The sequence below is a fragment of the Strix aluco genome, chromosome 12 (assembly GCF_031877795.1).
Source record: "Strix aluco isolate bStrAlu1 chromosome 12, bStrAlu1.hap1, whole genome shotgun sequence".
In the NCBI taxonomy this organism is placed as follows: Eukaryota; Metazoa; Chordata; class Aves; order Strigiformes; family Strigidae; genus Strix; species Strix aluco.
The window spans coordinates 4,899,296-4,922,541 of record NC_133942.1 but is presented as its reverse complement, the minus strand read 5'-3'; the positions used below and the strand labels follow the sequence as shown (position 1 = coordinate 4,922,541).

At 37.8% G+C, this 23,246-nt stretch overlaps 1 protein-coding gene across 9 annotated transcripts in view; it reads right to left on the bottom strand.

Annotated features, from left to right (window-relative positions):
* Positions 1 to 23,246, bottom strand: part of NEO1 (neogenin 1) — a 210,905-nt gene that overhangs the window by 138,162 nt on the left and 49,497 nt on the right. For all 9 annotated transcript variants that reach the window (XM_074837258.1, XM_074837261.1, XM_074837262.1 and 6 more), the window contains exon 2: positions 7,682 to 7,999. In XM_074837258.1, coding sequence (XP_074693359.1) covers positions 7,682 to 7,999 — 318 coding nt within the window. The remainder of the gene's footprint in view (positions 1 to 7,681; positions 8,000 to 23,246) is intronic.

Genomic DNA, 23,246 nt, shown 5'->3' with positions numbered 1-23,246 from the left:
TCATTAGATATCAATGAAGAGTTTAAAAACAAGCAGGTCTAAAAGTCTCCTGCTGTGGGCTTTCACCCAGGATTAGAATAATCAATTCAGCTGCAGACAAACTGCACAGCTATCTGCTTTGGATGTGGCAAGAAGCTGTCTGATACTAAATCACAACTTGGTAGACTGCTTTCATATGAGTTGTGGAGAGAACACAGCACTCTGAAAAACAGGATAATTTAACTGCATGGACAAGGACTTGAAATCAGGCTTGAGAAATTACAGAAAGCAATTCCTGGCATACGCACTACAAAAATAAGGGAGACGGACCAATTGCTGCCCAAGAGGGAACAGATCTTGGATCAGAAGCAACGCTTCTTCCCCTCCTAAATTTTGAGAAGTTACTATGTTGATATTCTACTGATCCCCCCAACACTTTCAGTTCATGTATGAAACAACACTGATTCAGTCTTGTTAGATTTCTACAGATTCATGTTAAAAGATTTATTTCAGTCATGACCAATTTCAAGTCCTCTCCTGCATCACCTCCTTAAAAAGCATTTAAGTTCAACCAAATTCTGGAAGAAAAATTGTACCCTAACTCTCTACAATCCTGTAAGAGGTGTACAGGTCATTCAAGATCAGAGTAACACATCAACATCATTTTGTTTTGGCATTTGGATTTTATTGGAAAGGAAGGAGGAAAGGATGGTATACCAGCAGCCTCTCAAAGGCAAGCCTTTTCAGGTTGCATACCCAAAAAGTGAAATGCTCAACATCACAAATTACCTCAGCCACTTCTGTTTCCATTTCCCAAATTTATGCAGTTACTGTTCAAAAGAAAAGTAAATGACGACAAAGTCTACGAATTCTTTTTTTCTAAACTTACAGTGAAAATATTTATAATAGTTCTGAATCTGGACCTTTGCTTTCAGTCCACATACTAATACAGGTCAGTCCAAGGGCTCTCACAGATTTTTTCCTACTTTAACTGGACAAATGTGGACTCTAAGAATTTAGAATGTCATATAAAAGGTAGAATGTTTGTTATCTTAAATGGCTAAACTCTCATGTTTTTAGTAACAGTTGACAAACTTCAGGTTTTTTTAAAACCACCCTTCCACTTACCTGTCATTGACAAGAAATGCATTTTTATCTAAGCCAATTTATGAAAAATGCAGATGTTCTTTTCATAGAAAATTTATTTTTGCAAGGAAAATTTATCACCCATGTCACTTAGTTTTACTGGCTAAGTGCTCTTAAGTACCTTCCACTGAAGTATCTACGCTCTTAGGGTTTTTCCAATTCCAAGGTACAGAAAGTTCTTTATTCCTGAATATCAGATCAAGATTTTTCTTCCTCTTGCTCTTAAAGGAAATACGTAATACTGAGTAAAAACATGCTGTTATTTCTAACCTAACTGCATCTCCAAGGAGCTGGTATATGCACATAGTTTGTTCTGCTCAGCCACCGAGCTAAGCTTCTCTCTTACCCTTTCGGGATGGCACAGACACACAGTCCAGTAAGAAAGAAAATGCTGTTCAGCTGTAATCTTCGACGTTAGGCAAACTTTGCAGGAGACATGCAATTCCAGGACGGTACAACTTGACTACTTTTATGCAGTTCTTAGTAGTTATGGTAAAAATCGGAGATAAAGTTTCAACCTGAAGTGATATTTGAGCAAAATTCTTAACTGTTCACCATTGTTTACTCGTAAAGAAGTGATTTTGATATTAAATAGCTAAATACTATAACATACCAGAAATTAAGCTCTCACAACCACAATGTACCTCTTTGATGGCGTGCCTTACAGAGATCTAGCTTTAATTGCAAGAACACATCCATCCAAGTCCTCCTCACTCCCACAAGCTGCGCTCAGGGAATGTCCTGGATAATCATTTCTTGGCCACAACTTCACCGACTGCATATCATCCAAAAAGTGTAATGGATGTGGAATTACTTATTTCTACATGGTCTTCTCTCAGCATACTCATTTACAGCATCTTTGTACATTATAGAAAGTAATACTCTAAATTTATTGAAGAGAAAAATCTTTATTAGCCCATTGAGAAAAGGCAAATCATGGAGATCTTCTTGAGACCATATAATGAGCCTGCAATAGAAGCAGGATTAGACACCAGCACCTCCTGGCTCATAACTCAATTAATTCCTCCAAGCCACATTACATTAAGTACAACAGTAGTTGCTCATTCAGACATGCTGTAATTTCAGTGGCAGTTATACAGACAGCTCTTCTAGTCATCAATTTGGAAGCCTAAAGCCAGATATATTCAAGATACAAATACACCCTGAAAAGGCAATCTAGTCCGCTAAAAATTGGACCAATTTCTCAAGTGAAGTTCATTCTCTACATCTGATGTAGAGACACCAAGTAAATCACATTGGTCAAGCACAACTCAAGGGCCTGAGTTCCTCGTTATTGAGAGGTTCTGTTTAATGCTATGCAGCAGGTTAGAGAATACACTTCACAGCTTTCCTCCTCTGGTCTTAAGTCTCCTGCTCACTAAGGAATCATCTTCACTTTCTGCAATCCCCTGACAAAGGGGTTATGTATCTTCCAAGCTGTACAAGACCCGAGGGAGCAATATCACGGAGCATTTCTTTCACCACACAACCCTATCGCATTTCCTGGGCCCTGAGTTTGATTCTGTACGTGGATGGAGACAGGTCAGCAGAAGGAATGAAAGTGATTATGTACTGCATACGTGTGGATACGACCATACCATATACAAAGGGACAGGTAATTGCATAGTCAACGCATTCTGACATTTAGCCTTCAGATACTTCACTTTAGACAAATATATTACTACAAAGGTTTTAAGTGAAGTTCTGAAAAAAAAAAACCCAACCAACCAGCAAAGACAAATTTTATTAATGAAACTGCAACAACCCCTCCACCATGCCACAGCAGCAGGATCCAAAGCCAGAGGCTTCAGCAGCCCAGAGGAGTCTGAGTTACGCGATTAACTGAATGAACTAGCAGAAGGAGGAGGATTTATTCACATCAAAAAAAGCAATGAGCTACACAGAACATCATGCCGAGGAGCACAAAGTGCTAGAGCATACTTGGAATTAAGCTCCAAATCTCTCTTCCAAGTACATACATGATGTGCCTCAACCCACACAAGTCACTCAAGCATTTCTGGTTGTAAAAACAGGAAGTGTATCAAGGTTTCAGTGTTTGTGTTTTCAACACAAAACAACAATTAAAGCTTCACCATGATGGTTTTCAGAATTACTATTCAGGAAGAAACAGTGCTCATTCTGGACAGTGCTGCACTTACAAAATTCTCAGATGGTTCTGAAAGAAATATTACATCTTTACTAAATACAAACCTGCCTTTTCTGATTATTGAGCCCTTTTAGATTTTGATAGTACATGGTAGGAATATTTCTTAGGAAAAGTGATTTGCCTGTACTTTTTCTAAAAGTAATTACAAAATGAAAGTTTGAAAATAAAATTTCTATTAACATTTAAATGAGAATAAGGAGATTATTTAATCAAGATGGGAGAAAAAAGGGATATCATAAGTTATCACCAATTGCTTTCTGAATTAATGAAACTCAGACATACCTAGCAACACAGCTAACCTCATCACAACCAAGCAAATTACATACAGAGCTCCAAGCCAAGTATTATCACATGCAGAGACAAGTTGAAGAGGAAGAAAAACAGATGGATTCACTTGGGGAAAAAAGACAACAGGTGAAATAAATAATTTAGTGAACAGTCTTTAAATGGATGTATAGAACTGATAAATCCGTATGAAGAAATTCAGTGCCACTGTCACTCCTCAAACCTTTTAGATATTTGTATGTCTGTTCTCTCAATAAAAGCTTTATGAAAGCTTTAACTAAGTAATAGTAAATAGTGACTGGAAAAAGAGATCATCTCAGGAATATTTTAAAGCTAGTATCACTAGACTTTTTACTAATACTTACAAATTTATTTTTCCAAGATGAATTAGACACAGTTCCCCAAAATTTTCTAAATTTTTTTTTAATCCATGTTTTGTAAGAGCTATTCCAACCCTTCACCCTTCTTAAGATCTAACTGGCACTTAAGTATCAAAGACAGATTTGCATTTCAAAAGCCAATTATAAAAAACATACTGTACTAAGGCACTGATTAAGGAGTGTTGTGGCTTTACATAAATTAGGCAGTTCCTCTGACTTTCCCTAGTTCAAATCTATCGTGATAATGGCAAAAACGTATACATTATACAGACTATATGACCACCATACCATCTCCCTCCACTACCCTGATGTTTGTATGGTCATATTCTGGTTTCAAAGCAAGCAAACAAAACCACTGTTAAAAATGAGTTATTTCACAAATCCAGTTTAGAGCATGATAACATGCTTAAATTTGCACAGCAAGAGGACGTAAAGAAGAAGGAAACACTGGCAATGACAATCTCAACCTTCATTTGCTAGAACGAACCAAAATGTGGAAGCACACACTTAACAGGTAAAAGAAATACATGTATCCTGAAACTAGTGATCATTAAAGAAAGCTAACAAATTTCCTGCTGTTTGCAATTTCTAGAAATCAAAGATTACTACTAGAAGTCTGGTAGAACAATAACCAACGTACTATCAAGGTGCAGTAGCATACAATTTCAAGTTACAGACCAATCATGCTACTTTAAACTATTCTTCATAATGTAATACTTTATTATAACTTCTGACTTGTTTTTTTAAATCACATGAGAAACTAGATTACAGATGGAAAAGATCAATTTCTATAGGAGTCTCAGTTGCCACAGAAACTTTGATTCTCACCCCTCAGAAAACCTGAAGAGTAAAGGCTTCTCATGTATTATCACATATGGAAAAGGTTCTTTATAAGCCCATTGTCAAATGCACTACAAACTTGCCAATCCACAGCTATCATCAATTTTCCCCTGCCATGACACGTTTATAGCACGGTGTCAAAAACATAAATTGAAGCAAGAAGCCAAGAAAGTAGGTCTCTAACATAGCATTCAGTCACTGTCTGAACAGTCCGCACTCAGGTATTGAGAGTGTGTGTTTTGGTTTGATTTTTTCATACAACGGTTGACTAAGCCCCTCTGTCACCTTGCAGCACCTTGCATTATCAATATCTGTCACCCTATGGCAATAAAAGAGCTTCAGTCTCTCACATTCAAAAATTTTAGATCCATCAAACTGTAATATGTGAGAAGTCCTTTAAATAATTTGAGAGGTTTATCAAAATTTAGCAGCCTGTTAGATCTTTATGCAAGACTCACGACAGGTAGATTGTTCAGCATTACCTATCAGCTGGTAGGGAAAACGGTGCAGTTAGACTAAAAAACTCAAAACCTGTATTCATTCATATATATGATGGAACACAGCATCTATGTACTGGATTTTCTTTGCCCTGGCCTACATTACTCACCAGAATTTGTCACTTTCAGGCAATGAAGTTATTTAATTAATAAGAAGCAGTTAAAACATGCAAGCTATGCTTCATAATATTCTCTTTAAAGAGATCAGGTGCATTGCAGTACAACATTCACACACCCCATACGAATTCAACATACGACTGCTCAATTAAGAAGGGAATTAGCTTCCTCTCACTGTTATCTTGAGGCTGAGGAGAGACCTTACTATGCCAACTATCCCCACACTTATCGCAGCCTGAAAGCTTCCAATTAAAAGAAAGATGGGAGAGGAAGAAGTATTAAAAACCACTGATAAAACTGAGGGATTCAAATAAGGTCAAGAAAAGCAATATAGTTAAACCAGAATTTAAATATTCCATCTCTTCTTCCAAAGCCTTCAGCAACCAAAGCTACCCTTCCCCCCAACTAGAGGACTAAACTCTGTGTAGTCTTGCACAGCTCTTGGCAGTTAACTGAGTTAGGTTTTCACACACCTACATTTGACAAATCTTTTTGAGCAGCAGAACAACTTATGCACACTGAAGCCAGAGGATGCTCTTCTGCAGGTTTCTAACTTAACAGGGTGGCATAAGGCAATGCAGAACACATGTCATGAGCATCTCCTCTAGTTCTGAACAAAAAAAATTACGATTTTTATTACATGGAATTGATTAATAATCTCTTAATACAGCTGTTAGGTCAACATGAGACAAAGGGGCAACTATTTATGTGGTAAATGTTCATATTGGCTTGGGTTAGACTATATTTGTTGAGCAAAGATTTTTTGAAAACAAAACTCACCAGAACTGCATTTTAGGGGGTTTTATTTTAAATAGTAAAAAGGCTCTAAGATTCCATTGTTTTAAAAACTATCAATTAAAATAGTATCTTCTATACTGATACAGGAATATTGAACTGGAAATTTTGAAGACATTTTGGATTACCTTCATTTTTAACCCCATTAACCTTACCTAACGATCATATAGACCAGAAAGATAACGGAAGCAAGATGCTGAATGATCTCATGTGGAAAGCAGCAGAATTAATCGTGACAGCAGCACTGTACTAAGGTGGTAATTGCCTGAGATAAGTGTGTGAGAACTGCTTTTATTGTCCTCATTGCCAAGAAACTTAGAAATGTATTTCTCAGAGACTCAGAAAGTCACTCCTTTACGGTATAAAACCCCGATTTTTTTATTTCTGATGTTTCACAACAATGCTACAAGCTAACTTAATTGAAACAACATCAGAATATAAATGACAGTAAGCAGCAGCTCTGGGAAATGCTGTAGCACTAGTCAGGAAGAATTCATTACCTCAAGACATTTATTAAGCAAAGAAAAAAAAAAATGTTTGAAAGAGGCTGGCAAACATCATTAGAGAAACAGAAGAAAATTGCTTTATAGGCTTTTTTCCTGGTTACATTGCCTTAGTTTACCTTGGGTTTTTTTTCCCCCGTTAGTTTTCTCACTCTAAGTAATTATAAGTCTCTTCCAGCTATACTTTTACAAGACACACACAATCTGACACTCCCAAGCCCTAAGATACAAGCAAATGACATTCTGAAAACAGATCACTTTCCCCAGCCTTATTCTTTATTTTTACATGCCAACTTCACTTACTGCTTTCTACCCCTACATAAAAGCTATTGCTAAGTCATATCTAAAGGTTACTCAAAATACCAACGGTGAGGTTATGACTTGGGTTTCTTAATGTCTGTCAGGGAAGTTTTAAGCACTCCGTTGGTTGTTACTTCTCAAACTTCCTTGTTCACACCTGATACTCAAGAAACAGAAAAATACAAAACCCCAGCACTTCTGCTTTCTCTACCGCTCTTCTAGTTCTTTAGGGATTGTACACTTCACTAGCTTTTAGGAGCTTCCCAAATGTTTCATGACAGAGGGCAGATAAATCTCAGCATATAAGCAGGCAGCAAAAGTTCTTTTCAAGGGTATTTACACATAAAGAAAGTAGAATCCTGCTTTTTTTTTTTCCCCTTCTAAGCTGTGGTAAATCTTTACTCTGATTACATGCACCTGATCTTTTTTTTTTTAATCCATTCATTTCAGTTTTCCTGATCTTCAGCATTTCCTGAGAAATACCCACACATTAAGCCACTTAGATGAATAGAATATATGACAAGTTTCAGCTAGTAAAATGAGAGATACTGTTCCAGTTTCACTGATAAAACAATCTTTTCCTTTCTTGGAATGCACCTTCTTTTTGCAAGGGCAGAGTATACATCTACATTATCATGCTGTTAGTTATACTTCACTACAAAAGAGACTTACCTGCTACCGTGAGCTTTGCTGTTCTGCTGACAATGGTCCCCAGGCTTTCCACAGTTGCCACACATTGATAATATCCTTCATCAGGTTTATTATGCTTGGAATGCACCACACTGTTTATTAATAAAGATCCATCTGGTAGCAACTGGCGACGATCATCTGACACCAAGTTTAGAAAAGTTCCATCTTTTTTCCATTCAATTTTTGGAGAAGTTTCACAATAAGCTGAACAGTTCATTATAACAGAAGCTCCACGAACTGACAGAATGTCCATTGGCTCCACCAGAAAGTAAAAAGGAGTGAAGGTTCTCACAAGGGATCCTATAAAACACAAATCACATGACAATTTTTGGGTTAGCCTTTACATTTTTTAAAACATAAAATGCATCCTCATGTCAAAATATTGTAATGTGCACAAGAGCTACCACTACTCACAGTATTGTCTCTCTGAACGTATTAGAACTAGCTTGGTCTATATGACAGCATAATCTGCTTTGACTATTTACATCAATGCACTCTAAAATTCAAAGAAGTTTTCATTCCTAAAACATATTTGTCTGCTCATATGGGAATCAATATGGTTAATAGTCCCGAGTAATCCATTGCAGACAAAAGTCTGCCTCATCAAAACTTATGGGAATGAATATATGTGCTTGAGTACCACCCTTGTAACAAATGATACGTACTCTCTTAAGGCTCTTTTCTTGGCCTTTTGTGGTGCAGATGCCATACCACAGCAGTGCAGTGATTTGTTTTGTATAACAGAGATTAAAGAATAATTCAGCCCTCAAGAAAAAAAGGATCTCCAATTCTGAGCTTAACTCATCTTGGAAATACCATAAAACATTTTTCTACTTACATTCTGGTTCAGGATAAACATGATTACTTTTCCATTTTAAGTATTCCCAAAAGAGTTCTATAATTAACATTTACTTTGCATTAAGAAGTGAATTTTAATTGCTGTATTTCTGGTGTATTTGGTCAAGCAGAAAGATGCATGTCAGTATCACTTTGACTTGTCTTAATAATCATCCATAGAAAACAGAAAGAAGAAAAATTCTTCTAGGGGAGAACACTTTTCCAAATCAGCAAAATGTTGGGTTGAGAGAAAACGGGGTCATTGTTTCTAAAGCCAACCTTACATTAAGGCTCCCCACCTACACTCTGACAAGCTCCACCTCGGCACTAGGAACCAAATACATGTACAAAACAACATGACAATATAAATTGAAATCCTACTAGCTGTCTACCAGCAAACAAAAAATGGAAGTGCACAAACTAGAAGGTTAATAAGGCTTTTGAAGCACATCACTTCAACCCTGAGCTGCAAGGATTCCTCCTTTCTTATATAAAGAAAGCAAGCTGCAAAAAACAAACACTTAAAAATACCAGCTGAAAACACACAGTCAAACTTACAAGGTCTTTTCACAAGGCCTAGAAAATAACTATTTTCCAAAGACACTACAGCTAAATGACAGGAAAATGACTGAAAAAAACCAGTCTTTAAAAGCCTCTAACACGTCCTTAATGATGGGGGAGAGGGGGGAAGGGTCTTGAACTTGGGAGGAGTGGACGTTGCCCCCCAGTTACATATAGTCTTTAAGATGAATGTTCAGACAACATAGAACAGTGAAGCCAGACCTGTTCTCCATCGTACTGCATGGGTAGATGCTCCACTGTTTTTATCTGACACTGGTAGCAAACCTACCCATGAACCAGTTCACCTGGCAGTAAGCAACACATGATACAGTAAGAATGTGGTCTTCCTTTCAGGCACTTTTAAGAATTTCAAGGTAATCCACAACACTTGTGAAAGTAATTGTTAGAAAAGGGTTAAAATGCATTCACAAATACAAAATTAAACTTCTACTGCACACACTAAACCGTTCAGAAAGGGTCATAAAAATACTCATCTCAAAACTATTTAATCTTTCACAGCAAGGTCAATAATGAAATGCTGAAGTATGTTAAGACCACCTTGAAGAATATGCATTTAATAACCAGATTTGTTCCATTAAGCCAGAGTAATTATGAAGCGTGTGTTTTTAGAAAAAGTATGAACATGAAGCAGACCTTTACTTGTAAAGAAAGTCTATCCTGTAAGCAGTCTAGCTTCTTCAATTGCTTGGTTAGTAGTTGGTTTTTCATTTCTGGTTTTTTGGGTTTGTTTTGTTTTGTTTTTTTTAATCAGATTTACCTTCTAAAATAGAGTTAATTAACAAATTGATATGATTCCCTCTATCACTGAATTGCACAGAAAGTCTGTCTCCAAAGAGACTCCAGCTTTCCCCTGGAGAGGGTCTCCAGCCTTCCTGCAGAAAGCCTATTGTTTTTGCTACTCAGAATTCACAGAAACTTGAAGATAAGGCAGAAAGAGTGGTGTGAAAGAAACAATAGATAAAATATGCTTTTGTAGGTTATATCATTCCAATATTCTTCTACCTTCAAGAATTCAAAGAGAAAATAAGGAAAAAAAAGTGTAGAAAGACTAAAGTCTTTCCCTAGTGATCCTGACAGTTTCAGACTGAAGACTCATTACACTGGTATCCAAATCCTTGAGATTATGTATTTCCTGGGGATAAAACAGACAAAAAAACCCAAACAAAATGACAAAAGTTCTATGTGCTGTTTATGTTACTTTGGTTTGTATAATCACACCTATGCGCAGATGTACTTGAGTCTCTGTGTGTGGAGTACCAAGTTTCAGCTCTAACACACCAAATGGCAGAAAAGAAACAAGAGTCATGAGCAGCATGTTTATTAGTATAATCTCTTCCATCACTCCTGAAACCTAAAGGTCTTCTCTAAAAATCAAAGATTCAGCTTTATTATCCCTGTGTTTTCCAAAAGAAAGCATTCTAGCCCAAGCTCTCAACCTTTTCACCCTCATTTACAAGCTCTGTAAGTCTTTCCAATATAGATCCAGACCCCTACCAGAACAAAATACAAACACTCTTGAGTTGTGTTTTTCTCTGCACTTCTTCTCTGTCTTTTCAAATAAAACCTAGGAAACCCTTGAAAAGGGGAGGCCAGCTTCTTGTCTTCCTTATCTGGTTTTGGTGCAGATTGGAGCAGATCAAATCCACTGACAGGCTAAGATTGTTCTTATCCTGGAAGCAGCAAGGTGCCCAAGGAAATAACATTGCAGAGTATAGAGCAGAGGATGCCAAGAGAGAGTACACCAAGAAGAAACAGCAGCACAGAAGGGATTAGAGACTTTCAGGAAGAATGGGAAGCAGATTCTCAGCCACGTTGCAGAGGTAACATAAAAAAAGGTCTTGCCAAGAGCCCTGTGAAGACACAGGACAGCCTGCTTCGACTCGGATACTACCACGCTCCTGAACAGAAAGCAGTGGATAAAAGAAGATGAAAGGGTTGGTAAACAACTATGTCCCATCTTGAAGGAAGTTAAACTAGAATTGAAACCCCTCTAGCCTACAGTCTCAGAGAAGTTTTGCAATTTAGAGTTAGGGTCACTCCAGAAAAGTGCTGGTGGGCTGCACCCACACTCCAGCCAGCTGAGTTCAGACATCATTTAAGCCTTGATTTAGCACAAAAAGGCTTTGTACACACAACACCTTAATAAACTTCTATTTCTGTCAACAAGCCATTTCTCCCACTCCATCAACCTATTGATTATTCAGTTAAATGACACCGCATTACTGAGGACAGAACTGGTGTATTTTGTGAAGGGAGTCCTTCCTCTTTCCACATACTTCTCTTTGTGGGGGTGTGTACATGGGTACATACACATCAGTGGCTTGATTTGTGTTAATATTGGCGCAAGAAGCTGATATAAAGACAAGTCTGTCTTCCTGCTCAGAAACAGAAGTTGAATCTTGCTCATTCCCAACAGATATTCCACCCTCCTCCACAACTCTGCTCTTGATGACCAGTGATAGGGACCCGGCAATTCTTACAGGCCTTCGGTTCCGGTGCTTCACACTCTCTAGGACTATCAAACAGTACTGCTGTGATTTAAGCACATTTCTTTTGCCACTATGGGCATGGAGAACAGGCTGTTCATCTTGCCCAACAGTCTTCTACATATTTGAGGACTTATATCTTTCTCTAGCCTTTTCTTTAAACTTAGCATTTCTAGTTTAGTACTAGGTAGATAGTAGGGCTCTGATAATCAACGCTCTGAATCCCCTCCAGCTGGCCCATATTCTTCCTGAAGCGCTGTGCCCAAGACCAAATGGAGTGCTCCAGCAGAGACAAGAGCAGTGTTAAGTGCAGGTACAGTGTCATTTCACATGTTTTGGAAGATCTACAACTCCTTTCTTCACCTCTCCCAACATACAGGCATTAGCTTTTAGCACAGAAGTAGAACACTACAGACTACATTGATCTGTAATCCCTTCTCTACCGTAATCCCTAGATCCTTTTCTCGGAAACTGCTGTAAGGCTTGTTCTTTTCCATTTAATGTTTGACTAGCTGATTACTTCTGCCTAACTGTATTAACTTTCACTTGGCTCCTCCAAATTTTTCCTCCTTCCAAAAAAGTTTACCAATTCCAAACTCTAACCTCATCCTCCCTCTTCCAGCTTTAAATCGTGTGAAAACTTAACAGATAGAGCTTACTCTGTCATTCAGGCTATGAAAGACATCTAATAGAAGTTTACTCAGAACACACAAGTGCAAAATCCCACACAGAGCAGCTTTCAATAGCATTGTCTTGTCTTCTCTCAACATTTACCCATCCCTTTCTGTAGCCATCCTATGTCAGTTAAGACCACAGTTTCCTTGTTTCCTTGTAAGAATGTAACAGGATGGTAGTGGTTGAAGAAACAATAAGGAAAATTTGGGGGTTTTTTTCTATGAAACTTTTAAAACTACTAAGGCAATTAGAATGGTCTGAAAAATATTTCCTTGACAATTCCGTATCAATTAACACTCCCACCCACATTACCTTCTAGAAGAAATTAGGAAAAAAAAAAAAGCTTGTTCCCTCACTCCTCAACTTTTCCAGGAACTGAAGCCAAGTTGACTACTTTTATACATCCCTAGCTCCTCCTCTCCTTCCATTTAAAACATTTTGGGTTTTTGTAGTCCTCCTCGTAGCTCATCTCTCCTCAAATTCTCAAAATTAACCAACAGTTCTGAAACTGTTTCAGCCAAGATAAAACTCATCACACAGAACTGATGTGAAGCTATTTAACAACCAAGTACTTTTAGCCTGTCCTTCGCTTAAGCCTAGCTGATCTCTTTCCTCTCAGGATTAGGACAAAGGACCAGAAGCAGGCAACTCTTCTCACTGAGAAAGGACCAAAAAGAGCACATTTGAGATATGACAAATTGACTGCCCAAACCTCTCTCCTTACAGCACGCCTCCCCAAAGACCATGAAAATGCTTTTAAACCTGAAAGAAGGCAGTTTTAACACAACCCTTTCCAGCTATAGGAAATCTGAAAGCAGCTAGGTAAGACAGAAAGAGCTCATCAGTCGCTCCTTCCAAAGGCTACATTTTCAAAGGGTGGTATACCTCAGTGGAAAAAAGAAATCCAAGCCTTCCTTTAGCCTTCTTTTCACTGCTACCATGCCTACAAGAAGGATTACTTTCATTTTCTGTACCTTCTGCTAGTTGCATCACATTTTGGGCAGTGGTACATCCTTAATAAGGCTTCAGGTGAAGAAATGCCTAGAATAGTAAATGCAAAGCAGCTGCACAAGTGGGAAGAAGCTTCCCTCTGTTATCCAGTTAATTTCTGAAAGAAACAAGCATTCCAGTATCAAGCTTAAATCATTTAAATGTGTGCTTTAACAACTGCCTGACAAATTATGGCATTTAGGAAAATAACTACAGACAAAACCACTCTGATCTCACTTCTACTTAGTACACATAAATTACCTCAAATTGGCGCATAGCAATATGTGTCAGAAGATTTCCCTACTACCCGTGCTATAAATTCAACTTTAACCCACTGTTGCCACCAGAACTATTGGGTAGCGATCCTGACAACAACCATCAACTGCATTCAAAGCAGAGGCCTTTAATACCAGATTCATATAACTTTTGGAAGGAAACTGCATTCCATTTTACAAGGGCCAAATGCGATAACTGTCCACAAAGAAAATGTGAAGCACAAGTATAATTTCAGAACCACTTTTTCCAAACAGAATGATAAATTAAGGCAACCAAACCCATCTTTCATTAAAAGTACCTGACTTCAGATTAGTAGTACACAAGATTTCAGTCACTGGAAGGAGTCATACAGGGCTTTGATGAAGAAAGATTACTTACTTGAACGTGTTGAGGAAAGATGTGTCAATGGGGGGGAAGAGATGATACTCATCCTTTTAAGTTAGACTCCAACGCAATTTAAGAATACACATAAAACACCACTGAAAACTGACATTTAAAATAAAAGCATTTGACAAAATCCTAATCAGACAGGCAGGAACTATTATAAAGCCCTTTTTATGTATTGCAAGTCAATGATAAAAGATCCAAGCTCTCTTGCTGCAGGATTGAACTTTTAAAAGGCTTTTCACCAGAATTTAATTAACATTCCCAATGGCCCTTGTAATCCTAAAAACAGTATGTCATGCCCTTCCTAACCTAGATCATTAAAAAAAAAAAGCTGTCTTCAAGAATTAGCCAAATGTATTTTAATTGAAGATGTTACAACGGCTATTGCAAGCTGCCAGCAAGAGCTCCAGCGAACTTGTTTTTGTGGTTTTGTTAAAATATTCATTGCTAAGGAGCACATTATCTATATGGATAAACTGCTACATGCATTAATCTCTAAATAAAATGTAAGTATTAGAAGGCTGGTAATTTTTTTTTCCTTGACAACACTGGAAACATTCTGTACTATGAAATAAGCAAAATTTATATATATCACATCACAATATACCACAGCAGAACATGTTTAGACAAAGATATATTTTCTGCTTAATATTACATTTTTCCCTTATAGGGGATATAGACTGTAGACCACCTGACTAAATTAAACTGCACATGACAGCAAAACACATCAGCCAACTGAAAGACCTTTAGGATTTTTTTTTTTCAAGTATATCCAAAGCTGAATCATATACATGGTGGCTGGCAAGTCCACTCATACTCAAAAACCAAAGCCAAATTCTCTAAACTGCATTCTCTAAACGCCACTGAATTTCTTTCTTTGCAAAGAGTCTACAATCTGTAAATTATGAGACAAAAGTGATATTGCACTTAAGCATCAAGACAAAAAAGGAAAATGTGTAAGAGCTATCCCTGACTGTGGATGTACAATATAAATCTTGCTAGTACTTTAATAATTCCAGCGGTAGGCTGACAGTGGAACCTACGAGAGCAAGTGATGTAACATTATACGATAAGTAATGCCATGTATAAATCCAGACTTTCCCAGACTTAGTAGATTCCTTTCTCCTTCAGCACAAGCAGATTTCCTCTTTTTTATGATTTAATACACTATAACAAAGATATTCATCAAAAAGAGTATCTCATCTTCACCCCAGCGTCATTAAGCGTTGTCGATGAGCAATGATGTCTGACGAACAATAAGGCGTTTCGGATTCATCCTGGCCCACAAGGGAAGGGGCTGTGTTCTGAAATCCGTAAGGGAGACACACCTTTTTCTTTGTGATATGGGAAAACAACCCATAGAGAGCCCCTTTCCCCCTTTACTAAAAAGGGGTTGCTTCTGTGCTGAGAGAGATAGGAAGAAAACTGCTTGTTCAGGCAAATTCTCCTGAAAGAGCAGCGTAAAGACGGATGCTTTTGTCCGTCTCTAGTTGTCAATGCTGTGCGCAGGTGCCTTCTTACAATACAGGCCAAGCAGACAATACTGAGTCAATATTGACAGCCTAGGATACCACCAGAAAACCTGTACCCTTAATCATGCTCCTCAATAAAATGGTAAGTTGACAGAAATTATTCTTTACGGTCCATTGTGAAGAGCACCTATCTGAATACCAGCAGGCCTACGTGCAGGCTGCCATCAGCACACAGATGGCAGCTTCTAGTTATAAGGAACTCTGCTCTGCTTTTTTTGCTCCCATGTTTTTCAAAAGGCAGCTATCTATAAATATTAAGTTGTGAAAAAGCCACGTATTTTTGCATATTACTCTCTAATGGTTTAACGTAACTGAGCTGAGAAGGTTTTTGAGACCATGTACTAAGAATAACACAAAAGTCAAGATACTCATCATGATCATAGGTATTACTATAACACAGAAAGAAATAATATTTTTTTTCAAGACTTTGCCTTAGGAGTACCCTTGCCTTTCAGGCAGCACAGTCAATAAACAAAGAACAAATTCAAGCAAAGCAAGCTACATTTTGCAACAATGCTTTTCGAGCTTTGTCTATACTTCCAATTACCTTCCACGTGTTAATAACAAATTACTGTTGGCTTAATCTTAACTGACCTTGCTGACAGACTTCAAGCACAAAATTCTATTAAAAAAATTAGCCCATTAAAAAAAAAAGTATGCAGAAATATAATTAAGAAAGAAGTATCCATATAGCGTACAGTGTGCCTGCAGCATACCACTGAAAAGTAAGCATCCGTGCATTTACTCTAACCACTCTTTCTGTAAGTGATACCATCTCCTCATATATTATTAAATAATGGGAAGGAAAACAAGATAATGATCAACAGCAAAATCCAAACACAGATTGTAATCTCAAATATCAAACATCTTAGGAGATGCATTTCTGTCTGGTGTTCAGTTGCATGGCCTTTCTAACACCTCTAGGGAGTTAGAAATTTTTACCTGAATTTTGAACGCATGGAAACAACTTCATTATTTGCTGCTTAATTGTCAAAAGTTCTGTGACGATGGCTCCCTTAAACAGCCAGCTAACAAGCACTGCCATGCTGAGTCACAACCCTTATGCCTCTTTACTAAGGGGCTGCAGTTCCACTAAGCTTGGAAAACTTAAGGAGAAAAGATGGCACGAACTCCTCTTGCAGCAGTTTCCCCTAAAGTACAACTCATTATAACCATTTCTCATGGTACGCTTGTGTAACTTGTCCTGCAAGTAATCCCCACCAAGGAGATGTTCCCTTGTCTGGTCCAGAGTCCCACTGTTAGACAGTCACCTTCTTGCAAGGATTTCTTCACCTGCCTTAAACCTACACTCAAACCTAGAAAACTCAACCAGACGTCCTTCAAAAACAAGTTCTATTGGACTTCTTATTCCTCCTGGTGTGCAAGAAAAAAGAATCCTTTATACCACTAAAACTAAAAAATTGGGATTTCTTTCAGGTTGCTTAAAAACAATGCTTGTGATAGAACTCATAACTAGGAACCAAGTCCCACAAACCTCACCTTCTGCAAGGATCATCCTTTCAAAGAGATTTTGCTTTTAGAAATCAAAAGGAAAAGCAAGTCAGAACATTTAATGCCATTCAAGTTAAGCCAATGAAGGAACTATTCTGAATATCCTAACTGCAAAATTTCTTTTCATAGCCATTTCAGAAAGAGAGTTTAAAGGATTTTATACACCTTTTCCTTTTTTTGTGGAATTACCAAAGCCATTTCTCTCATTTCAGAAAACTACCCATTTTCATTCAAATAGCCAATCTCTTTAACTGACAGATCTCTTTAAGCTTGCACAGGATTTAAAAATGGTACCGTGTTTTACTTGATACAAAGGACAAAACATTCTTGCACATGATATCCCCTTTCTATTGCTACTAATGGCAGAAATAAGCTAGAATGATAATAAGGTAAAACCTTTTTGATTTAAACTCCGGACACAGAAGTTACTTTAATCAAAATCTCTTGGGATTAGTTGTTCAATATATGATCTAACAGCAGAGGTAAGATGCTTCCAGGGTGATGACTGTCATCAGGGTAGCAAGCACCACAAACACAGATGTGTACTACACCCCCAACAAAGCCTTCGTCCAGTGTCAAACTTCTCTTTTCTGTCAAAATAAGCCAAAGTGATTACCTTTCATATGAAATTAACAGTATGCCAGCAGATTTTTTTTGCCCATTCCAGTCCATTTTTGAAAGCTTAGTATGGCTCTTAGTCCCCTGCAATTTTCTTCCTCATACTTAAAGCACAAAGATAAAATTAGTTTCTTTGCTTGTAACTTCACAGCCCTGGCTGAAACCCATTACTGGAGTACCCAATTTACAGTTGTCAGCTCTAGTAGCTTTGATAGCAATCTGACTTCAGAGTGCTTATAGTTTCCATATTCTTCCTGATCAAGTATGAGTAAGAAAAGAATAGCAAGTAATTGTTACTTATTTTTAATATCAGCACTGCTTCCTTTGGAACGCACATCAGTTACAGGGACCAGAGTCCAATTATTATTTAATTCTCCCAGTGACCATTTTCATTACTTTATCAAATTGTTCTGAGAAAAGATACATCTAGCATTTCTACAAAAGATTACTAGAGGGCACTGTAAAGACACCTAGAAAAAGAAGAAAATTTATTTCTGTTCATCGTGAACAATAGTACTTTGACTTTTCCATGGGAATAGGTACCATATGTTACGCAGTATTGTCCCTAGCTTTGTTATAGCAGGTAAAGAGGAATTTCCATTTTTTTCCTGGAGTAATGGATTTCCATTCCTAGAGTTCCAGTCTTCTGGGCAGTCAGACACATAATTTACCTCTTCAGTATGTACAACAGTAAAAACAAACAGTGGCTTTCAAAGGATTAAAAACCAGAAAACCCATTTGTAAGACTCCAAATACATATTGCACACAATGCAGGCAAGACATCTAGCAAAAGATTCCTCCGTCCTCCCCTACTTACACCCTGTTTGGGGTTTGGTCAAACCACCCCATGCTCACCCAGGGCTCCGGGTGCTCAGACTTGAGTAACTGGTTTGCCCAAACCCTCACCAGGACTAGACAAGCGGTTTAGCTCCCTACGGAGATTCCCTGTTGGCTTGCAAACCAAGCCAAGATAATCAGGGTGCAGATTCCTTGATTTCTTGCCTCAGTCTTTTTTTTTTTTTTTTTTTTTTTTTTGCCAGACTGGTACTTCAAAAATGGTTTAGAATATAAATGCAGAAAAAAATCCCCACACATCACAAGAGAATTATTTGCTGAAACCAATTACTTAAATATTTTCCAAGCAGTAAGCACACTGCGGTATCCAAGAACTCTGCATGAAGGGTAAAGTAATATTACTATTTCTCAGATGCCAACAAGGTTACGGGGCACCCAACAGAACATATCTGATGCAGCAAATTCATTTAAAGATGCACTTTAAGTGAGACAAGAGTTGCACTTCCATGAGCACGATCTCCTTGTGTGCTGTGGATTTCCTTCCAGCCCACCCATTCAATTCACCGCTTCAGGGTGATTACAGAGATTACACAAAGGATGCTTGCAGGAGAAGCGTGCAAGGGCAAGGGGGAATGCTGTTACAAAGTCAGTGGTGCTCCAATCACAAGCAACGGTCAAAAACGGCATACAGGAAAATGTATGAGGAGGAAAAGAAGAAACCTGGTTTCTATGGGAAGCTTAAAGTGAAAAAAGGGTTGAACATTAAAAAAAAAAGCTGCAAGGAAGAACTAAACTGAAAGTCGCTGAACATCGTTTTCAGTGTCTTTCTAATGAGGGAGACCTCTGTCATGCTTCATAAAAGAGGACAAAATTCTTCACAAATACCTTTAATGTTAGATCAAGCAAGGACTATCTAAGAGGACCTGGAAACAGAAGAACAGCCGCATCAGATCAGAGCAAAAAGAATCCTTTTAACTCAGTGTCTTGTCACAGTAGTCACAAGCAGATGCTAGGGAGCACCTAAGAGCAGAACAAACATACAGGAAAAACTTCCTCAAATTCAGCCTCTGAGCATCTTGCCACTTGCAACCGAAGGACTTCCGCAGCCAGAGTTTTTTTAAGGTTTTGTTCCTTGGCTCAATAGCTCTTGGAGAAACAATAACTACCAGCAACCTCTCCTGGCACCTCCGAGCTGCCTTGGAGGGGCGAGAGGAAAGAAGGAAGAGGAGAGGGCAAAAGAACACCAGTTTCAGCATTCAATTTGAGGGCCCCTAATTTAGGGGACTAATGCTGGAAGATCAAGGCAGCCGGTTAATTCTGTACACACAGCATAGCTAACTGTACAGCCTCTTTCACTCCTCTGGTTTCCTTCATTAGTAAAGCAACCACTGTCCAATCACACTATTTTGATCCACAATATATAAAAATGTAATAATAACCTTTGCAATTTATAAATGAAGATTTTATTGATCTTTCAGGATACTAGTGAAAAAATGAGAATAGTAGAAAGGTTAGGAAAAGATGCACATGACAAACACTACTATAAGCATACTGCAATGTTTTTAAGAACCTTATTTTAAAAACTTATTTACACTAGCTTTTCTATCCCATAAAATTCAACATTTGTGGCAGCGTTGATTACATGGGTAAATTAAGTTGTAATAAAACTGACCTTTCATAGATTTAAGTCATAATGCTACTCTTGTAAAAGCAGGCTAACTGACTATACAGTTCAAAATCAAGACTTTTTAGCAGAAAGGTATATAGCCACACGACAGGCTATGGAAAGGACGGAGATGCAGCACATGACATGGAAAGCCGTGGCCCATTCTAGCTACACCAGCACCAAGATAAATAATGCATCAGGAAACTGGAGGAAATAACAGGTAACCAGAAGTATCACCAATTTGTTTAGACTTGCTACTGAGTGGAAGGGTTTGCTGTATTTGGTGTTTGAGAAGCCCAAAATAAAAGCTGTACAGTCTAAAGATAAAACCCTTAAGAGATGCCCACTTTTGTTCCAGTTAGTGAAACGCAAGTGTCTGATACAGAGAGTGTCTCTGTCGGCCACTGCACAGCATCAGCACATCCACACTAACTGAACACTACGCAAAGCCTTCATCTGAGTCTGCGTAGTCCGAGTTCTCAATGTTTTTACGCCCCCATCCATCTCTCTTGTTTGTTTTTAAATTGAGGGTTGACTGTTCATGTTTGAAGACCCTGCTAGCGTTGTAATAACTGAGGTAGACAAATGCCTTGGGGTAGAGCATTTGATGGTCACTGAGGAAAAGCTACTGTAATTAGAGTTAAATTCCTCTCTAGCAAGAGCAAAAAAAAGAAGTCACACTCAACACTAACTGAACTACAGAAAAATAAGCAAGGCACTTTACACTAGACAAACAGAAGATTAGAAGTTTGCCTAGTTTTGACCCCTTGGAAAACGTAAGAATAAACCTTGTGATTTAACAAGTTGTCTTTCAATCAAATGGAGAAGAGAGGCAAAAAATATCTGGATTCTATATCTCAGTAACATGCCTCTACGTCCACGCACACCCACTCACAGATTGAAGCCTGTGGTTGCATCGACAAATCACACAAGTGAGAAGAGCCTGCCACACATGAAACATTGCTCAGAGAAAACACTAAATTGGCAAAGAGAAGAAAGGGCTGCTCTAATATCACAACCAATGTGTCTCAACTTCACAGTGAGTAGTAGCAATATTTTTGAAATAAGTAGTTATGCTTAATTTTTGTATTACTACTAAGAGCACTGTACAGAAGACAACAGGTAAACATACTAAACAGCCATACTATCCCCTTGCACTTTACAGTGTTATGTATGTGGTCGTAGGGTACGACTGCACCATCACGCAAACGTGAATCTTCTGGGGATACGATCTTTGGCAAAGATGTAGTAGCAACCATCTAGAAGTCTGAATAAAATACCTTGGTGAATTTTAAGCAACAAATCATTAAGTCATGTACCCCATGCCTTTTAATTTATATTTCCATATCCCCCTCATATATATAAAAGCTTTATCCATTCACACAACTTTTATATGTTATATATATATACAGACAACTCTACAGTCATGTACACTTACCACTGACCTCTACAACTGATTATTTTTCAAACCTCAATTATTTTTTCAAGGCATTTAAAAATTATAAAAACCATCAAAAACATCAAACACATCTTATTAGCACCATTGATGAATTAGCCATATTAACATAAATAATATGGCTTATAAAAACAGAATGTTACTGAACAAGATTTCAGGAAAACTTAGCAGATCCAGAATGGGTAAAAAAAAAAATGCAGAGATATATGCAGATGCAGAAAAATAAGATCTGATATCCAGATCAGCTCCAGTATTTAAAAAAGAGGGTAAGTAGTCACAGAATGAACAGCATTTTAACTGTGGCCAATAAGCAAAGAAACAACACTCAGCTATGTCACAGACCAGTGCCCACCAGGAAAACAGTTCAAGCAGTAACTCAAACACATGTCATTGAGTTAACAACTCCTTCATTTTTATTTTTTTTTTTTTTTACTCTGAGCAGTGGATAAAACTCTCCGTTTGTGTCATCTCAACAATACACCAGTTTTACAAGTTTCAAACATTTTTTTCATCCTCTCAATTGTGAATTCGGCGTATTGATCCTGGAAACATTTAATGCCTTTTATACAGTTTGGCTGGGTCAAGATCAATAACGCTCAGAGAATGTCATTGTGTTTGAAAACTGGAATAAGGCTTTGGCTGGCCTAGCACTCCCTTCCCAATAGGGAATATCTGTCTATGACAAAATTGCTCTACAGCAAACTTGAGTTACAGCTTTGCACCAGTGACTCTGGACTACATTCATGCATCACACAAGCTGTCCCAGGAACAGTACAGCTTACCTCAGAAACTTCATCATTATAAATTCACCTCGCTTCATTCCTCAAGCCAATACATGACAGAAATATTTGCAAATCTTACTGATCCTTTATAATGAAATGCACAAACATGATCTGGAATTAAAAAAAAAAATCCCCAGGTCTTACTGCAACTTAATTATTTTAAGTGCACTGAACTTACATGGAGTAGAGGAAATTACTGGATTTTTGTTTATTACTTTTTTATATATGAAATCAAACAGCTATACTTCAGGAAGGCAACTGCAGACTATTAACAACATATTTGTATTCAAAACAGATCTATGAAAAAAAATCTAATTGCACAAATCTTTTACTGTAACTTTGCAGCCATGTTATTTTACCCAGTTGACATTTTTCTATAACAGATTCCTACTAAGCTGTTAGTGAGCTCTTAATAACCTAAAAGAAAAGCTAAAAGAAAAATAGCCAAATGCCTCAACTTAACTCTGTATTCTTGACATCTTTTTCAGAAGGGGAGCAGGAGGGATACGGCCATCTCCACTTCTCTACTAGGGAAAGGGCAGAAGGAAAGCACCAGGGTTAACACTGACATTCCTGCACCTTCCCGGAAAGCTGTGGAGTTGTACGTCTAACTCGAACTGAGAATATAAACCATGGGATGTTAATGGAGCATGTCTAACTGCCATGGCTTTCCCTATTTGATCTCAGTTGAAAGTACAGTAAAATGAACTGAAAGACCAGTTTTAAAAGCTTTACACAGATTCTTGTCTCTTCTGAAAGTGTATTAATGAAACAGCTTCCTGCTTCATTTTCTAAAGACAAACAAAAGCTTTCATCTAGCTTGTTTACTGACTTAACCTCCTAAATTCCCATGAAGAACTGTAGCTTTAATTGGTGCTGTTTTTGTCAGAATAACATAAAAAGCATAACTGTAGCTTTGCAAATATATTAGCAAAAATATTTGCAAGTCTTAG